We start from the raw sequence: 23,839 nt of genomic DNA on the forward strand, positions 1-23,839 counted from the left end.
TCCATAACCTCTTGGTTTGAAGACAGCAATACTTTAGTATGTTTTGTGTTGAATGATCTGCTTTCATTAGGAAAAATGAGGTTTATGGGATAGACAGACAATGACAATACTTTATTACCTGCAAGGAAATTCCTTTGACAAGTGAAAGGCATACGATAAATAATATACATAATAAGATAGCAATAAAAAAACATTTTGAAGAGATACATAGTGATGTTTTTGTTGTTCAATGCCGCACTCAGCTTTAGAGCATAGATCTTGGCAATTGGGATTCTATGACATGCACCAACCAAGTAGGCAAACATGACCACCCGATCCTGTTAGTCGCCTCTTATGACAAGCAAGGATTATATGTATCCCAAATTTTCATGGGTGAGATACATAGAGAATACTCCACTCATTTTCATCATTTTCATCCGATGCCATTTTTGCAAAATGAGTGGAATTGCTCTGGTATCTGATCAAGTGAAATACACACAGGAAACGACACTGATAACAAAAAAAAACCATGAAATATGAAATGACCTAAGTATTGCAGCACTAACAACCATTTAATAACCAAATACTTTTAGGTATAAATTTTTGGGGGGATGTGTTTGTTCTAAGATATCGCCACCCAGAAGGTAAAAGAAAATACTCTCAATGGTTATCTTGCACTGAACGTCAAAAAGCATGGTGTGTATGTATGTGACAACTGAAATGCTGAGTCTGTCAGATGGCCAAAATGGTTTACAAGTAGGAAATCCTGATAAGACCATAACCTAATAATAATGTGTAATCCATCCTGATGGTGTGATTCACAGGCTTGCCATGACCTATTACATCAAGGAGAGACAACCTGTGAAGGTCCGGGGTAGAGTAGGTCTTCAGCTACCCTTGCTTGCTGTAAAAGGCAAACAGGATCGGGTGGTCAGGCTCGCAGAATTTGTTGATGCATGTCATCGCTTCCCAATTGTGTGGATCGATGCTCATGATGTCAATCTCTGGATTGTCTGGTCCAGACTCGATTATTTACAGACCAGTGTTATATAGTTGGAATATTGCTGAGCACTGCGTTAAACAACAAACAAACAAACAAACAAACAGGAAGAGACATTCCCTTCAATATTTCGTTCTGGATCTATAACAATAACAAGTGTACAATTGTATTTACTTTCAGCTACACGCACTGAACCCCGACTTCTGGTCTCGACTTGGAGGGTACTTGTGGCTGTGTTGGGGATTGGTGAAAACCTACTCATTATGGTTATGGAAATACATCCTACACATAGCAGGCATTGTGTACACCTGGTTGTTACAGAACGTTTTGGTGTAAGTAGTCTGTAGTTGACGTTAATTAACCTGGATGTGTAAGATGAGTACATGACATGTGTAGCCATGAGTTGAACGTATTCCATTGAATGGGTGTTGTACCTAGAGAGCTTTGGGTAGCCTAATAGTTAACACCTGGACTTGTCCACGGAGGCACGGGTCGCTGAGTCTGTGCCGAAATTTACGGTGCAGATTTTCGGTCCTTTGGGCATGCAAGAAAGCTATGGTGGTGGGTTCGAATCCCGGTTCACCCGAGCCAGAGATTTGCATCACTTCGCGCTTTCTTACCACATGAAAGAACAGGAATACTGTCAAAAGTGGAGTTAGACCAACCTCCCTTCCTCCCTCACTCACTGGTTTGATTTCCCAGACTTCAGTTGGTGGAGCATATTCTTCATGTCTCCAGCTTACAGAGTCTGCTGAAAACATATTGTCCGTGTACTAAACTGCAATGATGTTGCGAACATGTAGCCTATGTTTTTTAAAACTCACATACCGTATTCGACGTAATAAGCGCCCCGCTCTAATAAGCGCCCATGGCGATATTTGCTAATATATTGGCCAGTGAACAATGCCAATTAGCACCCCTTCCGATTGATCAATGTACACAAGACTTATTTACTCGCGTATACTACGCACTCGTGTGCTATACATGCTATATGCACCCTTAATTATGGGCAATTAAATTCTGGAAAAATATATCTGTCGTATATAAACATTTCAGGCTGTCAGCATAAACCACGAAATTTATCTTTCAATTCTGTTTTTTTCCACCAAAATATTCTAATAAGAGCCCCCTATTTCTAACTTTGAGAGCGCCCTGGGCGCTTATTACGTCGAATACGGTATGTTATTTTTGGGACATGTACTTCTGCAATGTTCTGAGTTGTTACTTTCTTTCTCTTCCAGGGGAAAGTTTACACCTGAAAATATTCACCAAACAACGTCTTGGAGCCTTTCAGTAGTGCAGAACTATACAGTTACATTTGTGGGCTGGTGTAGTAATGTTCTTACACAAATAACAGCCAATTAAGACTCAGCATTGGAAGAGGCTGCAGCTCTTGTCTCGCCGCGGTGGTTGGGTTCCGCTCGCTCCAGCTTTACAGTGTTAACTATGAAAACAGTCAAAGCAACAATATGTTGAAAATTTTGTCATCAAAGAATGTATGCATTACATTTATTTGTTCATGTTCTTTTCTCAATGCAAGTCTCTTGTTCCTCACGTTCCAGTTTATATTCTTTGGCTGAAAGTTGATATTCGATACCCATCATGTTTCAGGTGATAGCGATTTTGCTGATATTATAAACTTAAATCAAACATATTAAGATGATCATTTTGGAAACTTCATGTTATTTCCTGCTGACTAGTAGGTTGTTGTTATTAATATATCTTTTCAAAGGCCCAAATAGGTTATGTAGAATCATCAGTGGCTAGAACAATGATGAAACTTTAGGATTTGTTATGATAATTCGTGTTAGTGTTCCAGAAATGTTCAAGTAATTTTTTTGTAAAAATGTTTTAATTACGGTCACAGTATTATTATTCTGGTTTCTGTTAGAACACTTTTAGTTTCATCTTAGTATGGTAAATATGATTCATAATATCCCAAGTATGAGGATGCATTTTATTTTTTCCTGAAACTATACCTCATGAGTGACTTGTTAAAATATAGTCAGTCACATTTGAAGTGTTAAAAGCATCTGGTTACTGTAACCTGGCTATTTGCCTAATGTGCTAGGGTAAGCATTGTAAGATTTCCTATACAAAGTTTGGTTCATACCTATTAACTTATTAAATACATCCTGTAAGTAGAATAGTTTTCACCCTCACTTTATTTGGCATAAGGTATTCCACTCTTGAGGAAAACATTGTAAATATCAGTTCCAGCAAATATTGCCTCATGTTGATATTACATACGCACCCCATCATAAACAATATCACAGATAACACCCGCTATGGGGCCTGACTTGGTAATCTGCTATGGCGCTAATAATGCAGATTACAGCCTAATAAATAACAGAAGTTCCATGTTCCCCTTGTTTATGTAACATTTTTAAACATAAATACATGGAACTAAAAACTTCCTCTACTGAGGAAGTCTTCTTTTCGCAGTGTTATTTAGGCATAGGGCCTCTGAGCTGTATCTAGTCACAAATATGCCGGGTGTTTTGTATTTGTATTACAAGCATGTATGAGATGATTATGCCATTAAGCTGTTAATCAAGAACCAGAAATTAATACTACATATACAATGGTACTTATTATTACAGTATAAGTACCAACTGGACTTTTTGTCATCAAGGATGGAATCTTACTTGTGATGCAGAAACGTTTTCTTTTAACTTCATCATCACTCATCCTGTACTGAATAATTCCTGCATCATTAGTGTGTGTATGATAACAAGGTTAGGATTATGAAGTGTTAAAATGTGAACGGTTTAAATTAACTTAAAGCAACATGCTTGTCCTAGACTTGTACTGTGTTCTCAAGGAATTTACTGTTTCTTTGATTGTGCCAAAGAAATTGACAATGAAACATTTTAAAAATGTGAAATGGCAGGTATGTGTTAAGTTCAAGTAATAATTTGTAATACAAAATAACATAACATGCTGTGCGATGCAATTATATTTTATTTTGTGTTTGTATAAATGTTGAAAATAAATGTAATTTTCCGTATTTCAGCCTGTTTCTCACTTTGTTTAATAGGGAATACCCGGTTTCAGCTTTTGCAATATGTGGTTGCCACTGGTAACATGGATAAGGCAATGCACATTTACCATAATATTATCGGTAACAATTCAGGTGAAGAAAGCCAGTTCACTCCTAAAGCTTTCAAGAGATTCTCTCTATTTCTGACTTCCCATAACACACAGGGCTGATCTGTGTAGCCGAGTGCATCCCGCTGATATCACAGATTGGCTGTAACAGTCCTGCTGTCATCAACTGCAATCGGGGAAGAACAGTTTCTGAGTGTTTTCAAACATCCTCTCTGCTAGCTGCCCAATGTCCTCATTCCTTGCTCCTGCCATCACTTCCAACACTTGTCTAGGAGTCAATGAGAATGTGTACGATTACTTCATAATGCCTAAATATCGTAAGTGAACATTTACAATCTGGCATGAATGTTCATCTAGAAAAGTGCATTCATGCTATATTCAGAAACACAGCATTTTTTTCCCAAGAATATTTCAGAGGTTGGAATTCAAAACCTAGGTTCATCTCCATTCTACCATGCCATAAAAACAAAACGAAGACAAACTTTGGTAATGGTGGCAATGATCAGGGACGTTATATGTTTATCTGCATATATGTTTTGCTTTAATTACCCAAACCATAATTTTCACCAAAATGCTTGAATTACTATAATGAGACACAAAACCATCATGTCGGCAGATATACTGAAAGCATTATTCAACTGACAATCCTAGGGAAAATGAAGCGACCTGTGTAATGTTTTGTCTCAGTACATGCCACGATTATGACAAAGTCCTGTAGATGGGAGTGAGTGAGTGAGTGAGTGAGTTGGGTTTAACGCCGCAACATTATTCCAGTTATATCACAGCGTGTCAGCTTAATGTGGGAGGAAAGCCCGAAGTGATGCAGGTCTTAGGCGTTTACCACTTCAGTGAAACCCACGAGCACGGGTAAGGTGCTGACAAACCTAGAAACATAACTGGGGCGAACCGGGATTCGAACCCACAATCATAGGTTTCTGGCGTGCCCAAGGGACACAACTCTGCACAGCGAATCGTGGCGCCTTAGACGACTGGGCCACCCATGCCCCCCTGCAGATGGGAAGTCTAAGCTCAGGAGATATCACATCATAGTATGTGATTGAGTAGCGCCAAAAGTCAAGCCATGTTGATGTTGCTGAATTTGTCCATGCACTCTCTCAAGACAAAATATTTGTTCGTCAAGTTTTCAGCCTGAAATCTATTGCTACACTTGCTGTAAATAATGAAGGAACCGCATCACATTATTTAGCAGCATTAAAAAAGTAAGATCCGATTTTGAAATTGTTTGTGCAGGTTCGTGAAAGAATTGCATCTGAATAAATATTTTCTTACAAGTAATGCAGTCATCAGCAAGATCATGGTCTAAGATAGATTTGATACCTCTGGCGGACCAATCAGAATGCAGGGTTCTACAATGTCCTGGTAGAATGACAAGCAATAAACCAAGTCCCAGAACCTGACTACCCGCCTCATTAATCAACTGAGGCTCTTTTGCACCACAGAGTAACAGAGTCTGAAGAAAGTGAGGAGTGATCCACTTTGGCAATGTGCCAGGAATGAATGCACACACAGTTGGTGAGGTGAGGTGAGGTGAAATTGGGTTTAACGTCGCGTCCAAGATTATTGCACTTATATAGCGACGTGCATGCACGTGTGTGTGTGTGTGTGGCTGCTTGTACTAGTCCGGACTGATGCCGATTTATAGTGCTAGCTCACTGAGATACCATGCCGCAGTTTAACATGAATACCCCACTCAGACACAGTATACTGACTCCGAGCCGACCAGTCCTTGTTTTAGCCCCTTAATGCCGAGCGCCAGACAGGGTAACAACAAGTAGAATCTTTTAACGTCTTTTTGTATGACGCGGCCCGGGATCGAACCCTGGACCTTCCGCTCTCCGGGCGGACGCTCTACCACAAGACCACGGAGGCGGTCCACAAACAGTTGGAGAATGAATGAAAACATGTCAACACTGGTATCATCAATAAACTAACAAAGTGAGCAGGTATTAGTATCCCCAGCAAGACAGGGTTTAGCAATCAGATTATGTGGTAGGAATGAAAAATTCTGAGGGTTGGTTACCAAAGAAGAAAAATGGCAAAATGACCTAGGTATGCATGTTTTGTGCATGAATGATCCAAACACTGGATGACTTACATTATACATGCAGGCTCATTCCTGCCTTTGATACAGGATCCTTTCTCCCACTTCTCTTTCTTCTTGGAGGGGAAGGATGTCTTCACATGCTTGAAGCCTGCATGTGTCTGCCTCACATCACACCACGGGGCATCTGAATAGGTATTTGGTTACAAAAGTACTATTGGACATTCACTAAAAGAATAGAAACATACACGAAAAGGACTAAACTAAACAATTTAGCAAATTATTTTCAGAACTTATAAATGTATTAATAATAATATATGTTAATATTAAAATATTATTATTATTGTTGTTGTTATTATTATTATTATTATAAATTGGTACCAGTACTGGCAACAGGGTGCACAGGTAATCAGTGGCTTACGTACAAATGGACATGTTTCTACATTATTGTCAACCTTTTCAATGAAACTGAAAATATAACACGAATGTAATTTCATATCCGTGTGGGGGCATGGGTGGCCCAGTCGTTTGAGGCGCGGCCCTTGGGCACGCCAGAAACCTATGATTGTGGGTTTGAATCCCGGTTTGCCCCGATTATGTTTCTAGGTTTGTCAGCACCAAACCCGTGGGTTTCACCGAAGTGGTAAACGTCCGAGACCTGCATCACTTCGGGCTTTCCTCCCACATTAAGCTGACACGCTGTGATATAACTGGAATACTGTTAAAAGCGGCGATAAACCCAACTCACTCACTCACTCGCTCACTCACTCACTCATATCCGTGTTGGCACCATTATTGGGACCATTATCTTTGTAAAAGGACCATGTCAAAATTATCAAAATGAAGACCAACAAAGCACTTCTCTCTCTTTTCTTTCAAAATAGAATTAGTTTTTGCTACACACAAAATTCAAAAGTTGAAATCTTTCAGGTTGTTTTTCTGATGGTAAGCTATTTCCCTTGACACTGCTGTTGACATTGACTTATTTACCAGCTCTAACCCTGACTTACCTGTTTCTATCATCAGGCGTTCTGTTGGGATTGTACACATTGCGTCAATGTTTTCTTGCGTTTTCAAAGAGCTGATAAAACAATGCTGTCTGTTAAACAAGAACTAAACATGGATCCATGTATCCATTACCAAATGAAGTGGTAAAGATAACCTACATGATTGAAATAATATGTTTGGCAAATTGTTTCTTTTTCATTTTCACTTAACTTATTTTAAGGTATATGCATGTTTCATTATTGCAGTAAAAATATCGTAAGAACCTGCAAATAGGACAGATTAATATACGACAGCCAAAATATATATAAAATCCAGTGAGTACTGAAGATGTTCCAGCAGGACACTGACAGGTATGTGCAGCAAAGCCTTACCACCCATTGATTCCTATATACAGGCCCTGGTCCAGCATGGCAGCCGCCTCCTCCTTTGTCCCTGTGAAGGAGTGGACCTGCAATAACGGGAAAGATGTCTGTCACCTGAGTAGCAGACCGGCACCATCTGCATCATGTCTGCCACAGGATCAGAAAAGGTCCCCATCGTCAATACTTCACCATCTTCCCAAGGCAAGGGAGTTAACTGACTGTAAAAGTCCAGTTTCCACCCTTGACGAACTAGGCTGGAATTCCTGGGCTTGATCGTAGCGCAACCAGTGGCTATTACGAGTTGAGTCCCTTCTAAGCCTCTCCTATTGACCAATCAGATTCCACCTCTCGTATCACTTGCATTTGTTTCAAACAAAATGGCGGCACCCAGTCAAGATGATCTTATCGATAATCAAAGATCTATATTGTATCATAACGGGCCTTACCTCGCAAAGTGCATCATATCACTTGAGCACCTTGTGTAAAAACTTCAAAACATTTGCAAAATGCCCAGTTGGCAGTACACATGCTTTGCAAATCCTTCTGTCAACTGAAATCTGCACATTGAAATCCATGTTGTGTGAACCTGATGACTAGATTTTGATTGGACATTGCATGGACTCGTTAGTCCAGCGAAAATGTAACTCCGGAATTCCAGCCTATTTCGGCAAGGGTGGAAACTGGATTTTTATAGTCAGTTAACTCCCTTGCCTCAGGAAGATGCACTGGTCTGAGCAGTCCCTGGAACTAGGCCATGTCTTGATTCAATGGTTGAAGGTAGTGACGACTCAGCACAGCAGTCCAATGTAATCACGGGTGATGGCGGAACGTAGTGGATACAAACCCCTAAAGTAGTGCCAATGAAAAGGTCCCTAGTTCAACACACTGTCATGAGACAGTCTGACACTCTGACAATGGGTTGCTCCCACCATCCGTGCCAGGTCCTGCTGATAATGGGTTCAAACCTTTGATTAAACGCAAGGTGTGTCAGCACCATACCATGCTCATGAGTTTCACCAAAGCGGTGTGAGGTGGTGAGGTGAAATGGGGTTTAACGTCGCGTTCAAGATTATTGCACTTATATAGCGACGTGCATGTACGTGTGTGTGTTTGTGTGGCTGCTTGTACTTGTCCAGACTGATGCCGATTTAAAGTGCTAGCTCACTGAGATACCATGCCGCAGTTTAACATGAATACCCCACTCAGACTCAGTATACTGACTCCGAGCCGACCAGTCTTTGTTTTAGCCCCTTAATGCCGAGCGCCAGACAGGGTTACAACAAGTAACATCTTTTAACGTCTTTTGGTATGACGCGGTTGGGGATCGAACCCCGGACCTTCCGCTCTCTGGGCAGACGCTCTACCACTAGACCACGAAGGCGGTCTTCACCAAAGCGGAAAAAGTAGACCTGTATTTTAAGTAAACAGGTCTTGTCATATCTTCTGACTGTAAGAAGGAATCAGAAAGAAATCCAAAGGCAGACCTGTATGCTGTCAACCAGAATCCATTACAATCTGATAGAGAAGGTACAGACTTGAAGAGCAGAGGTAATTAATATTATTGTTCTTGTGACTACTGAATCTCATAAAACAGATTTTCATGATTGGTCCAAGAGGTTTGTTACCGGTACATTAAGAGTACATCATTGCAAATCTTGTTGAAATGTTTTATATAACTTAGAGCTCATGCAAGATACTTTGGCGACTGAGACAGTACGAGAGAAGCATCCTTACCACTCCCCCTGTGAATCTGTCCCTGTTTCTTCTGATGATGTCTAGGAATTCTGTGCTTGAGTTGCGGCAGTGTAGAAACATTGGGAGATGAGTAGCTTCAGTGATGTCAAACTGCTTCTCAAAATACCTGGAAAGAGTTGTCAAACTCTAAACCCTTGTTTCTTCAGAACATGATATTGTTACATTGTTTACAACATTTAGGACTTTCACACCCAGTTACCGATCAATTTTGTCATATACTCACTTGAGCTGTGTCTCTCGGGGACAAAAGTGTAATCTATCAAAATCTGAAAAAAGATCAAGGAAAAATCAATATATTTACATATGTAAACAGACAATTGTGTTGTTCAGTTTGCAATCAAACCTAAATAATTGGTGTCAGCCTTGATAACTGTATTTTCAGAGTAAAAATATCATTTATACTTATCCTAACACTAAAGCAATTGGTATGAGTCAGGAAGAGGTAAAATTGTCATTTACCTGCTCATGAAATGCATAAAAAGTATAATTATTTTACTTTTGAGAAGGTACATCAGGGAAACATAACTCACGTTTGTGATTGTATTTCTATGGAATTTGATATTTATCTCCATTATCTACAAGAGGTGATACCTATCCTACTAGTAAACATACGTGTATATCTAGGGATTGTGATTATCTTACTCTAGCAAAGGACTTGTTAGACACAATGTCTATTCCAATATCCCAAGAAAAATTAGTGAGTGAGTGAGTGAGTATGGTCAATATTCCAGCAGGGCAGGGGGGCAGGGCAGGGAACACCAGATAAGGGCTTCACACATTGTACCGATACAGATAAAAATCTGAAAGGACAACTACCACAACTCGCATAACTTACTTCAGTTACACAAATTAGTTACATATGAAATGAGCTGTGGGCATACTAGTACTCATGTTGGCTATCCGGACTCTCTAGGGAATATCCTCGTAAATGTATATGTGAACTACCACTAGACCGTCTGAGTGAGTGAGTGAGTGAGTGAGTGAGTGATGAGTGAGTGAGTGAGTGAGTGAGTGAGTGAGTGAGTGAGTGAGTGAGTGAGTGAGTGAGTGAGTGAGTGAGTGAGTGAGTGCGTGCGTGCGTGCGTGCGTGCGTGCGTGCGTGCGTGCGTGCGTGAGTGAGTGAGTGAGTGAGTGAGCGAGCGAGCGAGTGGTGGGTGGGTGGGTGGGTGGGTGGGTGGGTGGGTGAGTGAGTGAGTGAGTATGGTTTTACGCCGCTTTTAGCAATATTCCAGCAATTTCAAGGCGAGGGACACCAGAAATGGGCTTCACACATTGTAACCATGTCAGGAATCGAACACTTTAACCACTGGGCTACCCGACCGCCCCTACTAGACCGTCTGAAGTCCCATACCTAGTCCACACTCCCCGACTGCCACCACCTTGTTCCGGTTCTGAGAGATCATCTCTGTGAGGTCATGGAGGTACTTGTCGGGGTCGCCACTCTTCTCGAACTCCTTGCACCTGGTGGGATGACACCCCACCGTGCTGTACATGTTGTCTGCAATACAAACAAACACCAGCATCTTTCACTTCAGCCTGGAACAGTGCCGCCAACACCTCAACATCTGATCATAACACACACCGCTAACTAATGCATAACTGGGAGTGCATGATAATCTCTCTTTTGGATTGATTCATGCCAATCTCCATGAAGAATGAAAGTTTAAGTTTCTGAGGTGGTGACAAGCTTGGCTGGCTCATCATAATTACTGAACATGATCTGCCACAGAACATGTTATGTAACTGTCCACAATCTACAGGACATGGCCTGTAACTGTCCACAACCTACAGGACATGGCCTGTAACTGTCCACTACCTACAGGACATGGCCTGTAACTGTCCACTACCTACAGGACATGGCCTGTAACTGTCCACTACCTACAGGACATGGCCTGTAACTGTCCACTACCTACAGGACATGGCCTGTAACTGTCCACTGCCTACAGGACATGGCCTGTAACTGTCCACTGCCTACAGGACATGGCCTGTAACTGTCCACTGCCTACAGGACATGGCCTGTAACTGTCCACTACCTACAGGACATGGCCTGTAACTGTCCACTGCCTACAGGACATGGCCTGTAACCGTCAACTGCCTACAGGACATGGCCTGTAACTGTCCACTGCCTACAGGACACGGCCTGTAACTGTCCACTGCCTACAGGACATGGCCTGTAACTGTCCACTACCTACAGGACATGGCCTGTAACTGTCCACAACCTACAGGACATGGCCTGTAACTGTCCACTACCTACAGGACATGGCCTGTAACTGTCCACTACCTACAGGACATGGCCTGTAACTGTCCACAACCTACAGGACATGGCCTGTAACTGTCCACTACCTACAGGACATGGCCTGTAACTGTCCACTGCCTACAGGACACGGCCTGTAACTGTCCACTGCCTACATGACATGGCCTGTAACTGTCCATGGTCTGCCACATGATCCTGGTACACACACCATCTGTCTTGGCCAGCTCCAGAGCTTGAGTCGCGTCCTTCAGACTGCCACCTGTGATCATGATCTGGAAGGGAGAGCATGAATGTTGATTCACACAGCAGTCAGTATATATGTTGCCCATATATAGATATGTAAGCCAGGACCAGCATTAGCCACACCCATCATCAATACCTCACAGGTTCTGTATGCAGTCCTGTCTTCTGTCTCACATGAATACATGTACAACTGTATGTCGTAGCAACTAAGCTGGGACGAGTCCAAATTTACTAATCTGGTACCACCCCACTATTACCCGACCCTATCCAGGTACCCTCTGTAGGTCTCAAGAGAAAGGTAAAAATTGACCTTATCCCTGGCAAAATGTACTTCGATACATGCATAAAATGGTCATGCATATACTGAAGTTTTATCTTTATTCAAACATATACAAGTCAGAAGGAATGCGTGTATAGTCAGAAAGAGATGGGAACATTAGTCACTTAAAGTATCAAAATAGAGTTCCAATAACTTTTGCCATTAAACAATATATCATGTGACCAACCACGGGTCTGGGCAGTCCTGTGGGTAGCCGGATCCTACTCAGTACCCACATGACCCGAGTACCCAAGTTACCCGTCCCAGCCCTAGAAGTAACTTTTGTCCAGTTTTAGTCAACTGATGAAATGACGCCATGAAACTCATGGGCTGTTTGCTTACCCCACACTGTCAGGTGGTTGAAAATACCATGGCACACGTTGCACAAGAAATATTGCTGTTTGTTAACTTTCAGCGATGATTGGTCTACATGGTCAAAGCACTCACTGGTTACCCTCACTTGAACCAGGCCTTGTCTTGATTTATCAGTTAAAATTTGTCTGGTCTATATTCACGGGTGCAGGAGAAATCTTGTGTATACCATGGTACCGTATATGACCGCGCATAAGCCGAATTTTGAGGACCAGAAAAAAGATTCTGTAGAAAGGGGTCGGTATACAAACCTGTGAAGTAGTGATGAAGGTCCACACCGTCAGAGTATGATGACTCAAATTTTAATCATACGGTGTACATTTTAATTTAGCTTTTACAATAAACATTGTCCTGGGAGAGCTGTTAAGTACACCTTCACTCGGACTTCAAGAGACATCACTCTTCTTAGTGTACTATATTACTGATTCAAGTAATTTGATGCCTTTAACCGTCATGCACATTTCAGCTGTCAAATGGGGCACGGGTGGCCCAGTCGTCTAAGGCGCCGCGATACGCTGTGCAGAGCTGCGTTCCTTGGGCACGCCAGAAACCTATGATTGTGGGTTCGAATCCTGGTTCGCCCCAATTATGTTTCTAGGTTTGTCAGCACCATACCCGTGCTCGTGGGTTTCACCGAAGTGGTAAACATCTAAGTCTTGCATCACTTCGGGCTTTCAGCCCACATTAGGCTGACACTCTGTGATATAACTGGAATACTGTTAAAAGTGGCGTTAAACCCAACTCACTCACTCACTCAGCTATCAAGTCCAGGAACAACTGAGATTATACTCATAGGCAGATCCTAAGGGGGGATCCCCACCCCCACCCCCACCCCATTAGAAAACTAAATGTAGCACAATCCCCCACTATCCCACCATGAGCAGATTCTGATTGTTTGGACCCCTGTCTTTGAAACATGCTAGATCTGCCCTTGATACTTCATAAAACAGTAGCACATCACCTGCTTACTATAATGCTGACTATTCCTTTGGCACAACTAAAGTGAAACATTTGATGGATACTGAGATATAAATAGACACTGCTACACTATGTCAAGGAAAAATGTTAAACTGTCAGGTGTCACACCACAGCAGTTACCTTCTGCAGGCCATAGTCGAACGCTCTCTGCAGTACATCTTGGAAATCATCTGCAGCAAATGAGTCATTACTTCAACACAACCATAAAGAGGCCTCATTGAGTTGGTTTTATGTCTATTTAATAAGTGAATCATAAGGGATTTGCAATTTGACGGACATGCATGACATAAGCTCCCATGAACATGATGAACCCATAACTGGTTTGATTTATGAAAATAATTTCAGTGAAAAACATTAAAAATTGTTCAATGCTCAGGGGCGGTTGGGTAGCCAAGTGGTTAAAGCATTCGCTTGTCACGAAGAAGACCCGGGTTCGATTCCTGACATGGGCACTGTAGCGTTTTAGTATCATATAACCAGTCACTCGCTTTATCCATACGATGTCTCTATATAAATGAGTGCGCACGTGTAACAGCGCCGGAAGTGTGTGTTGTGCGCTAGCAGACCACATGGCTGCCAACTACACTTGACTGAGTGTATTGACATGTAATGAGAGAATACAACCTTTCCCCGGAAAGCCAAGTGTTTGTTTTAGCTGCCAAAGTCATCACATAAATTGGCGACGAGGTAAAACTGGATGTCTTAGCGTTTTTGTGGACATTTTGTGTGATTAACGTCCGTCGTGTTTCACTCGCTCCATAAACATGGCGTCGTCTACCTCCGGGAAGATCGACGAATTTAATACAGAGACTGACAGCTGGGACATTTATTGTGAGAGGTTAGACTTGTACTTTACGGCTAGAGGTGTTGATGACGAGGATGATGTGATGAAACGGGCTATTCTGCTTAGTGAAATGGGTAAGACAGCCTACACACTTCTCCGGAATTTGTGCGCTCCTACGAAACCTAAGGAAATGAGGTTTGCTGAGATAGTGAAAGTCATGCGCGATCATCAACACCCAACACCGTCAGTGATAGTTGAAAGACTTAAATTTCACAAGAGGGATAGAAAGTCTCAAGAGAGTGTTGCAGCGTATGCTTCCGAGTTGCGCAAACTGGCAAGTACATGTGACTTTGGTACTACTCTTGATGATTCACTTAGAGACAGACTAGTTTGTGGCATTAATAATGATGCAATACAGAGGAGATTATTAGCAGAGAAAGCTCTGGATTACATTAAGGCTTTTACACTAGCACAGTCAATGGAATTGGCAGCAAAGAATGTAGAAGATATTAAAGTTGGTGCTTCAAGTGTTTCAGCAGCTACAGGGGGTAACATGCACAAGATGTCATCATCTCAACATGCTCCTGTCTACCTGCCATGTGACAGATGTGGTTTACGAAATCACAAATCTCCGGACTGTCATTTTCGTACCTCAAAGTGTTACAATTGTGGTAAGATTGGCCACATTGGGAAGGTATGTCGTCAGTCACAGAATAGTAAAGGTTCTCGTTGTGGACGTGGCTCGTATCGATCTAGAGGTCAAGGTCGAAGTCGGGGTCAGCACAAGCGTTCAGCGACAAATCAGGTCACTCCTGATAACTATGATGATGTTGAAAGTGAAATATATGACATTTACAAGATGGAGACTAGCTCTACACCTTTTGTTGGGAGGAGAGAGAAGGAACCACCAATGTTTATTGATTTAGCACTTAATGGTCAGCCATTAAGCATGGAGCTGGATACAGGTGCAACATTTTCAGTGATTAATGAGGACACTTACAGATCGTTAGGGAAAGATCCACCCAAACTAGGACCTCCTCATACCTTGTTACGTACTTACCTAGGTGAGAAGATACCTCTGCTTGGTTCATGCTCAGTGAAAGTGAACTACGGCAAACAGTCAGCAGAACTGCCAGTGATTGTAGTGAAAGGGAGAAGAGCTAATCTCTTTGGTCGCGACTGGCTGCGACATGTTCGTCTAGACTGGGGAACAATCCTCAGAGTAGATTGTGATGATGTGCAAAGTATCCTTAACTCACATTCCGATGTCTTCAAGGAGGAACTTGGTGAGTTGAAAGATACAAAAGTGAAGATTAACATATCTATTCCTTCACAACCACGCTTCTACAAGCACAGGAACATGGCCTATGCCTTGAGGGACAAGGTTGAGAATGAACTTGAACGGTTAGAGCAGCAGGGTGTCATAAAACCAGTGCAGTACTCAGAGTGGGCAGCACCCATCGTACCAGTGTTGAAGTCGGATCAGTCTTCAGTGCGCATATGTGGAGATTACAAACTAACAGTCAACCAGGTTGCTAAACCAGATTGTTACCCAATACCCAGGATTGAGGACTTATTTGCATCCCTCTCAGGTGGTCGCAAGTTTACGAAATTGGACATGAGTAATGCCTACCAGCAGATAGTGTTGGACGATGATTCCAAGAAACTCACCACAATTAACACCCATAAAGGTCTATACGAGTACCAACGATTACCTTTTGGGGTGTCGGCAGCTCCTGCTATCTTCCAGCGGACAATTGAATGTCTTCTCAGCGACTTGCCACATGTGTGCGTCTACCTCGATGATATTCTCGTCACAAGTGTTGATGATGCAGAACACAACAAGAATCTGAATGAAGTCCTTGACAGATTGCAGAAAGCAGGTTTGCGTCTAAACGCTTCAAAGTGTCACGTCAAGAAAGACTCAGTCACTTACCTGGGACACCGGATTGACGCACAGGGACTGCATCCATTAGAGGAGAAGGTAAACGCTATTGTGTCCGCACCAGCTCCTCAGAATGTGACAGAGTTAAAGTCATTCCTTGGGATGGTACAGTACTACCAGAGATTCCTGCCAAATCTCTCCACGACGTTAGTGCCACTACATGGGTTACTACAAAAGGACGCTCCATGGTCATGGACCAAGAAGCATGATACAGTATTTCTAAAGGTGAAATCTCACTTGTCTTCATGTAAGGTCTTGACTCACTACAATCCAGACCTTCCTCTCAACTTAGCAGCTGATGCTTCTCCATATGGAGTAGGTGCCGTCCTGTCACACATCATGCCAGATGGTACTGAGAAGCCTGTGGCGTTTGCGTCACGTTCCTTGTCACCTGCAGAAAAGAACTATTCACAGCTTGATAAAGAAGCACTGGCAATAGTGTTTGGCATAAAGAAATTCCACCAGTATTTGTTCGGACGAAAATTTCAGCTGTTATCAGATCACAAACCCCTCATGGGTCTACTTGATGCAGAGAAAGGCATTCCAGTGATGGCGTCAGCCAGACTCCAGAGATGGGCCTTGATGCTGGTAGCGTATGATTACAGTATTGTGTATAAACCAGGTTCCAAGTTAGCAAACGCAGATTGTTTGAGCAGATTGCCTCTGCAAACCTCTGTGTCTGTGCCGCCTGTTCTAGGAGACACAATAATGCTCCTCGAGAACATGGCAGAATTCCCAGTGAATGTGCGACAAATTCAGTTTTGGACAAGGAAGGATCCCTTGTTAGCTAGAGTGAAGAAGTTAGTGGAATGTGGTTTTCCAGAAAACCTGAAGCCAGATACAGAGCTAAAGCCATATATTCAGAAGAAAACTGAGCTAAGTGTTCAGGATGGTGTGATTCTGTGGGGTAACAGAGTAGTGGTTCCACCTCAGGGTAGGAAACAGTGTGTAGATGTGTTGCATGAAGCTCACCCTGGAATAGCGAGGATGAAAGCTATTGCCAGAGGTCTTGTATGGTGGCCGTGCATTGATTCAGAGCTGGAGAACAAGGTCAGGACTTGTTCCATATGTCAGGAGAGTCGTTCTTCACCCTGCGAAGCAAAGTTACATCCGTGGGACTGGCCGTCCAAACCATGGTCACGTCTGCACATTGATTATGCAGGTCCCTTACAAGGTCAAATGTTCCTCATCATCATAGACTCTCACTCTAAGTGGATGGATGTTTTCCCTGTCAACAGTGCAACTACGAGTGCCACTCTTGAGTGTCTTCGGAGAACATTTTCCATTAATGGTCTACCTGAGACAATAGTGTCTGATAATGGGACATGTTTCACAAGTGATGAATTTGCTATATTCATCAAGAGAAATGGTATTCAACACATCTGTACATCCCCTTACCATCCAGCGTCCAATGGACTGGCAGAGGAGTGTCCAGACGTTCAAACAGGGATTTAAGAAGCTCAGCGGCGGTTCCATCAACACCAGGGTGTCAAGATTCCTGTTCAGGTATCGTAACACTCCGCAGACTACGACAGGGTCATCTCCAGCGCAGTTACTATTGGGAAGATGTCCACGTTCCCATCTTGACTTGCTTCACCCTGACATCGGTGTTAAAGTTCAACATAAACAAGAGAAGCAAGCAAACTACCACAATAGACATACAAAGTCACGGGAGTTCGCTGTCGGTGATCTTGTTTACGTCAGGAACTTTCTTGGTAAGCCTAAATGGTTACCAGGGGAGATAATCCAGTGTACAGGTCCTATCTCCTTCAAAGTCAGCTTGGAAAATAACAAAATTGTGAGGCGACATGTAGATCACCTCATCAAGCGTTATGTGGACCCCGATGCTGTGAAACCAGAATCCCCAGAATTGTTGGAAGAAAGTGAAGTGTCGAAGTCTGTCATCACTTTCTCACCAGAGCTCCCAGAGCCTAGTTCTGTACCAGTATCACCCGCAGACACGCCATTTCCGCGTACCAGGTTACCTTCATGTGACACTAGTCCAGAACTGTCCTCATCTGTCGAGTTGAGAAGATCGACTCGTGAGCGTCGAGCTCCAGATAGACTAAATCTGTAAACTACTGTATTTCATTGTTAAGTGTTTTGGTTTTTTTCAGATTGAACTTTAAGGTGCATGCTCAATTCATTTATTTCAGAAACCAAGTGAATGAACATTAAGTTTGTGAATTTCAGTGTTCAAGAATACTTCAGTGAACTTTATGGGAAAATTTCCATTGAACTCTTTGAGTTGATCACTATTTCTTTTTCAGTGACTGATGAGTTAGTAACATTGTTCACTAATTGCTTAAACAACAAGTTGTTAACTAAAGGGGGAGGAATGTAGCGTTTTAGTATCATATAACCAGTCACTCGCTTTATCCATACGATGTCTCTATATAAATGAGTGTGCACGTGTAACAGCGCCGGAAGTGTGTGTTGTGCGCTAGCAGACCACATGGCTGCCAACTACACTTGACTGAGTGTATTGACATGTAATGAGAGAATACAACCTTTCCCCGGAAAGCCAAGTGTTTGTTTTAGCTGCCAAAGTCATCACAGGTACAATGTGTGAAGCCCATTTCTGGTGTCCCACGCCGTGATATTGCTGGAATATTGCTAAAAGCGGCGTAAAACCATACTCACTCACTCATCCTATCAATAGCTTATAATACATGTATTATTATTATTATTATTATTATTATTATTATTATTATTATTTAAAAAAGTACTTTACGATTACTTACCTTCATGCTTCTTGGATCCATGGTACACTCCTCTGAATACAGGATCTAAATAGTACATATGTTTTATACAAGTACATATATATTGTATGTAAGTAATTATTGAAACAGAAAGAGAGACTGAGATATTTGCACTCAATTCACAAATTTAATTTGGCATTAACATGATGAAAACAGTCAATAGGTTCATGGATAATACCCCGGTAAGAAATTAAAGTAGGTCACATATGAATTTATTAATTGTATTTTAGAGTACATAAAATAAGGATTACCTGTCAAGTTGGCTCCAATATCTAGATGTCCAGAATGGAAAAAAATAAAGAAAATAGTTGTAGATGTATTAATTACTGTACCGAACAGTTTCAGAAATAAACAAATAACTGTAAACATGGTAAAACAAACGTGGATGATAGTATAATCTGCCTCAATTAATCTGTTTGTTTGTTGTTTATTGCGACAATCAGCAATATTCCAGCTATATGAAGGCAACCTGTAAATAATGAAGATTGAACAAGACATATCCAGTGATTGACATGAGTACTGATCCGCGCAAATGTGATATGACGACATAAATTGTGATGTTAAGAGAGCATATCATCTGGCAAGGTTCAATATGGTGTGGCAACTGCAAACTACCACACCCTTTTGAGCAATTGTGATATTCACAAATTTATGGCTTAGATTTTCATCACCTAAATCTTCCACAATACATTCTTGACCTGGGTACCATCGTTTACAAGTATATATCGACAGGTACCCATGCTCAAGTTCTGCAGGTTTTCCTTTGCATCCATCATGGTATAGTTCCTGCTTGTTTACTGCAGAGAACTCTTATGACATGGTGGGTAGATCTACATGAAAATGAAAACATTCAAACCACGGTACATGATATGGATATTATGAAATGTACCCTAGGTAGAAAAATAATGTATAAAAAAATATTGGCACAAGTGATATCGTCATAAATTATAAAAACACACGCATGAGGTCATATGGCAGTGATTCAAGTGATTGGTGATTGGTGATTCAATTAAGGGTGAGGTTGGCACAAACTTAGTTAAGACATTTTGCACGAGTATCTTCATGACTGTGATTCATGAGTGGATCTATCAAGATGTTGACATGTCGCTTAATCGATTTGTTGTGTATGTTGTTAAGCTACGTGAGTACAGTATGTCACTACTTTTATGGGAATTGTATCAGCTTAAACCCTAATTACCAATAAACTTATAAAGATGTCTTGCGGCAGCAGCCATGATAAGCACTCATGAAATAATCCTGATAAAAATACACAATTCCACGTTTTCTTTTGAGTCAAGTTCCAAGGGAGACAACTCTCAACACTATACCTGTAGATGTAAACCGCTAAAGTTATTTTGACAAAATCCATGGTATGACGCTGCTTAATGAACGGATAGCTGACATAATATTTCACAAATAGATGAGAATGCAAAATATGTTGTATAGACTCCCTGGATAGGTATAGCTTATTGAGTACAAATGTCATACTTATTTAACTAAATGAGTGTCAGTGTGTTTGTATTTACCGAGAGTTTTACATGAAACCATGTGAAAAACAAAACCTTAATTGGCTTATAAATTGTCAACCACTGCAGATATTGTAACAACCGCCATTGCAAACTCAACTTAATCTCAAGGCAGTGCCATCTTTAGCGAGCAGGTATGTGCCATCTCCGATTTTATTCGGTTACATTGATATTTTGGAGATATATAAGATCGTTCTTCCCGTTTTACACAGGCTGGAAGCATTGTGATATCATAAAATTGTTTTTCTCCATAAGGACTTTAAGTTCTGTATTGAGGATGCATATGATTGAATATTCTTTGACCTCACAGCCAAATGTATTCAAGCTGTATCACGCTGGCGTATAAACCACCTGACTCAATGTTTTACTACTAGTAGTGCATGACCACGTTGACATAGATGGTCGTACTATAAATCTGTGGTTACATTTTATATACATAAAAGAAAAACAAATTAAAAAAATACTTGAACCTGTGCCAAAGAAACCGTTACATAAATATTATGGCATGGGTATACAGAAATAGAACTACAGTAAACTACGGTTATAACGAACACGCTTATAACGAACTGACGGATATAACGAACTTAATTTTTGGTCCCGACTATTTGCTGTAGTTATACTGTGTATATGCTTATAACGAACTACGGTTATAACGAACTAAAATAAGTAGTCCCTTTGAGTTCGTTATAACCGTACTTTACTGTATGTTGAATGTTGTTTGCATTTGTGGCAATGTAAAATATAGTTCTACAATCAGTTATGATTTTATTGTCATGTCATAAATGTGATGCAGCGCAATGGGTACCAATACCATGTATACATATGAGAATGGTTTCCATTCTTGACGTTTTACAGTTGTTGCCCTCCCGCCACAGAACATTATGTCATTGTGAATAACTTGGAGAGATGCACAAAGAGCGTGTGTCTGTCTGGAGAGCGGAAGGTCGGCGGTTCGATCCCCGTGCCGCGTCACACCAAAAAACGTTACAAGATGATTCTTGTTACCGTGTTTTCCGCGCAGCACAAAGGGGATAAAACCAGGATTATCTGGCTCGGAGTCACTCTAATGTGTGGGTATCCATGTTAAGCTACGGCATGGTAGCTCAGTGGGCTAGCAGACCGCAGGCCGCAAGTCTTGACTAGTACAAGCAGCCACTCACACCCGTGCATGCACGTGGCTATGTAAGTGACGTTAGAAACCCCATTTCACCTTGTTTTCGCGCGACAATGACTGAGGGTTGATTTGTTTGGCGCTAACTTCGCCGATAATTGTAACATATCTAAATATTATATTACAGGAGGGCTATGTCAATGTTCAGATGTAATATTGAGATTAGCCCCTGAGTGTGCGAGACAAAGTAGTACTGCCCATGAAGCCCATCTATGCATGTACCGTCGCTCAAGAGATTTGAGCCTAGTTGAAATTGGTTGGTTGGTTTGTCGTTTAACGCCGCACTAAGCAATATTCCAGCTATATGACGGCGGTCTGTAAATAATCGAGTCGGGACCAGAAAATCGGGTGATTAATATCATGAGCATCGATCCACGCAATTGGGATCGATGACATGCATCAACCAAGTCAGCGAGCATGACCACCCGATCCCTTGAGTCGCCTCTTACGACAAGCATAGTCGCTTTTTACGGCAAGCATGGGTTGCTGAAGACCTTTTCTACCCCGGATCGCCACGGGTCCCTAGTTGAAGATGAATACCATGTAATGATGGGGTGCGGCAGATATGAATGTACCGCTAAAGAGACACCAACTCTGATAACAAGCAGAAACATTGTGGGTGTTATAAGTTAGATTTGGTACTCCCACTAACAGAGTGCACAGTTTTCTTCTTGTAATCATGCCAAAACCATTACTGTATTTATTATAGGCTGGAAGCCAGGAATACTGAATAAAGTCTGTCTGCCTGAAATGCCTAAATATTAGCGTGTGGACATGTCTTTAACGGACTGTGCAAAATGATAGAATAGATATTATACCCGTTCAAACGGATCTTGCACCTTTACCATTGTTCATACTGATCATGATTTGGCGACAAGCCTTCCGTTAAGACTGCACGACTTGGTGAATCCCGCAGGTTAACTGTCAGAACCTGATCACACCAGAGATAAAAATCTGTCAATCTTGTCACGCATTGTCGACAAGGAAAGATATAAACCTCACAGAGAGTTATCATATTGCCTCGTATAACTCGAGACGCGGATCTTGTGCCGCCATTCTCGCTCCGACGCCGTCTGGTTTTGCAAGGTGAATCATCAGCGTTAAAAAAAAAAGCATGGCGGATTTTGATTCCTCAAACACATGGGACCCAACTATGAAGCAGTGCATGTCCGTGAAGGTGAACGACCACGTTGTCCTAAAAGGTCATCCCTGCAAGATCATGGAACGTTCAACTTCCAAGACCGGGAAAGATATGGTGCATCTGGTTGGCGCCGACGTACTTACGCAGTCGAAGTATGAAGACACCCTCCCGTCAAAACAGATCATGAAAGCTCTGCCTGGACAGGAGTTTCAGCTGGTCGATATCCTGACGGGAGGGTGCATGTCCGTCGTTGACAACCAAGGTAATGTTAGAGACGATCTTAAACTACCGGATGGGGACTTAGGAAAGGACATCAAGATGAGTTTCGATGAAGGAGAGTTTCCGTTTGTGACCGTCGTCGACGCGCTGGGCGAGGATGTTGTAGTTTCTGTGCGCCAGGAAGCAGAGTAGTGGACATAACGGCACAGCACATGTCCACCAACGAGACCTTGCGTTAGAAGATAACGGTGTTCTGCCTGGTTGGTGATTTGTGCAAACACAACCCATTTTCAGTGAATGTAGATACTGTTTGAAGAAAGTTTACCTTTGATGGTTTGTTGGAACTCCCAAATCGTACAGTTAGCATGTGCGTTAAATGTTACAAGAGTATCGTATATGTTAAAGATATTATTTATATTTATTGATGAAACAAGAAGCGTGGTAGTAAAAATAGCGACGCATTACATCTGACACGAGTGTTTAAGTTTTTTCGGCATGAATTTGGAGGGTTTTGTTTTTCGAAAACGCATTGTGCCACCAATCCGATGTGCTCCTCTCTGCTGGTACTCCATATGGACACTTCTATATTCACGTTGACATAGTATGCATGGACACCCATACAGGTCAGAGTGTCAGTAACTTTTTGTTAATGACAATGAAACTATCGGGATCAAAGTGGATGGTTCATTCCTGTGGATCGTGGATTCATGCTTCGTGACGGTTTCCGGGCCATTTAGATAACGAAAGTAGCCGAGTGTCGGTGCAGTCAAATCTCATATGAGGACAAGAATGGTAAACATTGCTGTTCACGTGGAAAAGTAACCGCGGACAACTTTTTTTTAGTGTTT

The 23,839-nt window shown here is 41.9% G+C and overlaps 3 protein-coding genes across 4 annotated transcripts in view; 2 read left to right on the top strand and 1 right to left on the bottom strand.

The window, feature by feature from the left end:
* Positions 1–3,989, top strand: part of LOC124111096 (transmembrane protein 214-B-like) — a 15,808-nt gene extending 11,819 nt beyond the window's left edge. The window contains exons 15-16 of the mRNA XM_046470676.2: positions 1,160–1,311; positions 2,221–3,989. Coding sequence (XP_046326632.2) covers positions 1,160–1,311; positions 2,221–2,344 — 276 coding nt within the window. The 3' untranslated portion in view covers positions 2,345–3,989. The remainder of the gene's footprint in view (positions 1–1,159; positions 1,312–2,220) is intronic.
* Positions 3,617–20,245, bottom strand: LOC124111098 (deoxyribonuclease TATDN1-like). 2 transcript variants are annotated; one of them, XM_046470679.2, is made up of 12 exons: positions 20,133–20,242; positions 19,186–19,206; positions 18,917–18,961; positions 13,564–13,613; positions 11,740–11,803; positions 10,629–10,775; positions 9,501–9,543; positions 9,257–9,383; positions 7,532–7,608; positions 7,163–7,233; positions 6,207–6,339; positions 3,617–4,358 (listed from the first exon to the last, which is right to left on the bottom strand). In XM_046470679.2, exons 1-12 carry the CDS (start codon positions 20,167–20,169, stop codon positions 4,253–4,255), a joined length of 921 nt encoding a protein of 306 aa, XP_046326635.1. In that variant the 5' UTR covers positions 20,170–20,242; the 3' UTR covers positions 3,617–4,252. The 2 variants fall into 2 exon arrangements, with proteins under 2 accessions (XP_046326635.1, XP_046326636.1); XM_046470680.2 differs by lacking the exon at positions 13,564–13,613 and having other exon boundaries at positions 20,133–20,245.
* A 2,500-nt stretch (positions 20,246–22,745) lies between these two features.
* On the top strand, positions 22,746–23,183 carry LOC124111132 (eukaryotic translation initiation factor 5A-1-like). Its single transcript, XM_046470744.1, has one exon. It carries the CDS (start codon positions 22,746–22,748, stop codon positions 23,181–23,183), a length of 438 nt encoding a protein of 145 aa, XP_046326700.1.
* The last annotated feature ends 656 nt before the right edge of the window (positions 23,184–23,839 follow it).

The sequence above is a fragment of the Haliotis rufescens genome, unplaced genomic scaffold (assembly GCF_023055435.1).
Source record: "Haliotis rufescens isolate VD_foot unplaced genomic scaffold, xgHalRufe1.0.p SCAF_2, whole genome shotgun sequence".
NCBI classification, from domain to species: domain Eukaryota; kingdom Metazoa; phylum Mollusca; class Gastropoda; order Lepetellida; family Haliotidae; genus Haliotis; species Haliotis rufescens.

Coding starts and splice junctions, on each gene's coding strand:
- LOC124111098 (XM_046470679.2), bottom strand. CDS start 20,169: ATGGCTGCTGCCGCAAGACATCTTTATAAGTTTATTG. Junction 10,776..11,739: donor GGAGCTGGCCAAGACAGATG/GTGTGTGTACCA, acceptor TTTGTATTGCAG/ACAACATGTACAGCACGGTG. Junction 6,340..7,162: donor ACGCCTGATGATAGAAACAG/GTAAGTCAGGGT, acceptor ATACCTATTCAG/ATGCCCCGTGGTGTGATGTG.
- LOC124111132 (XM_046470744.1), top strand. CDS start 22,746: ATGGCGGATTTTGATTCCTCAAACACATGGGACCCAACTATGAAGCAG.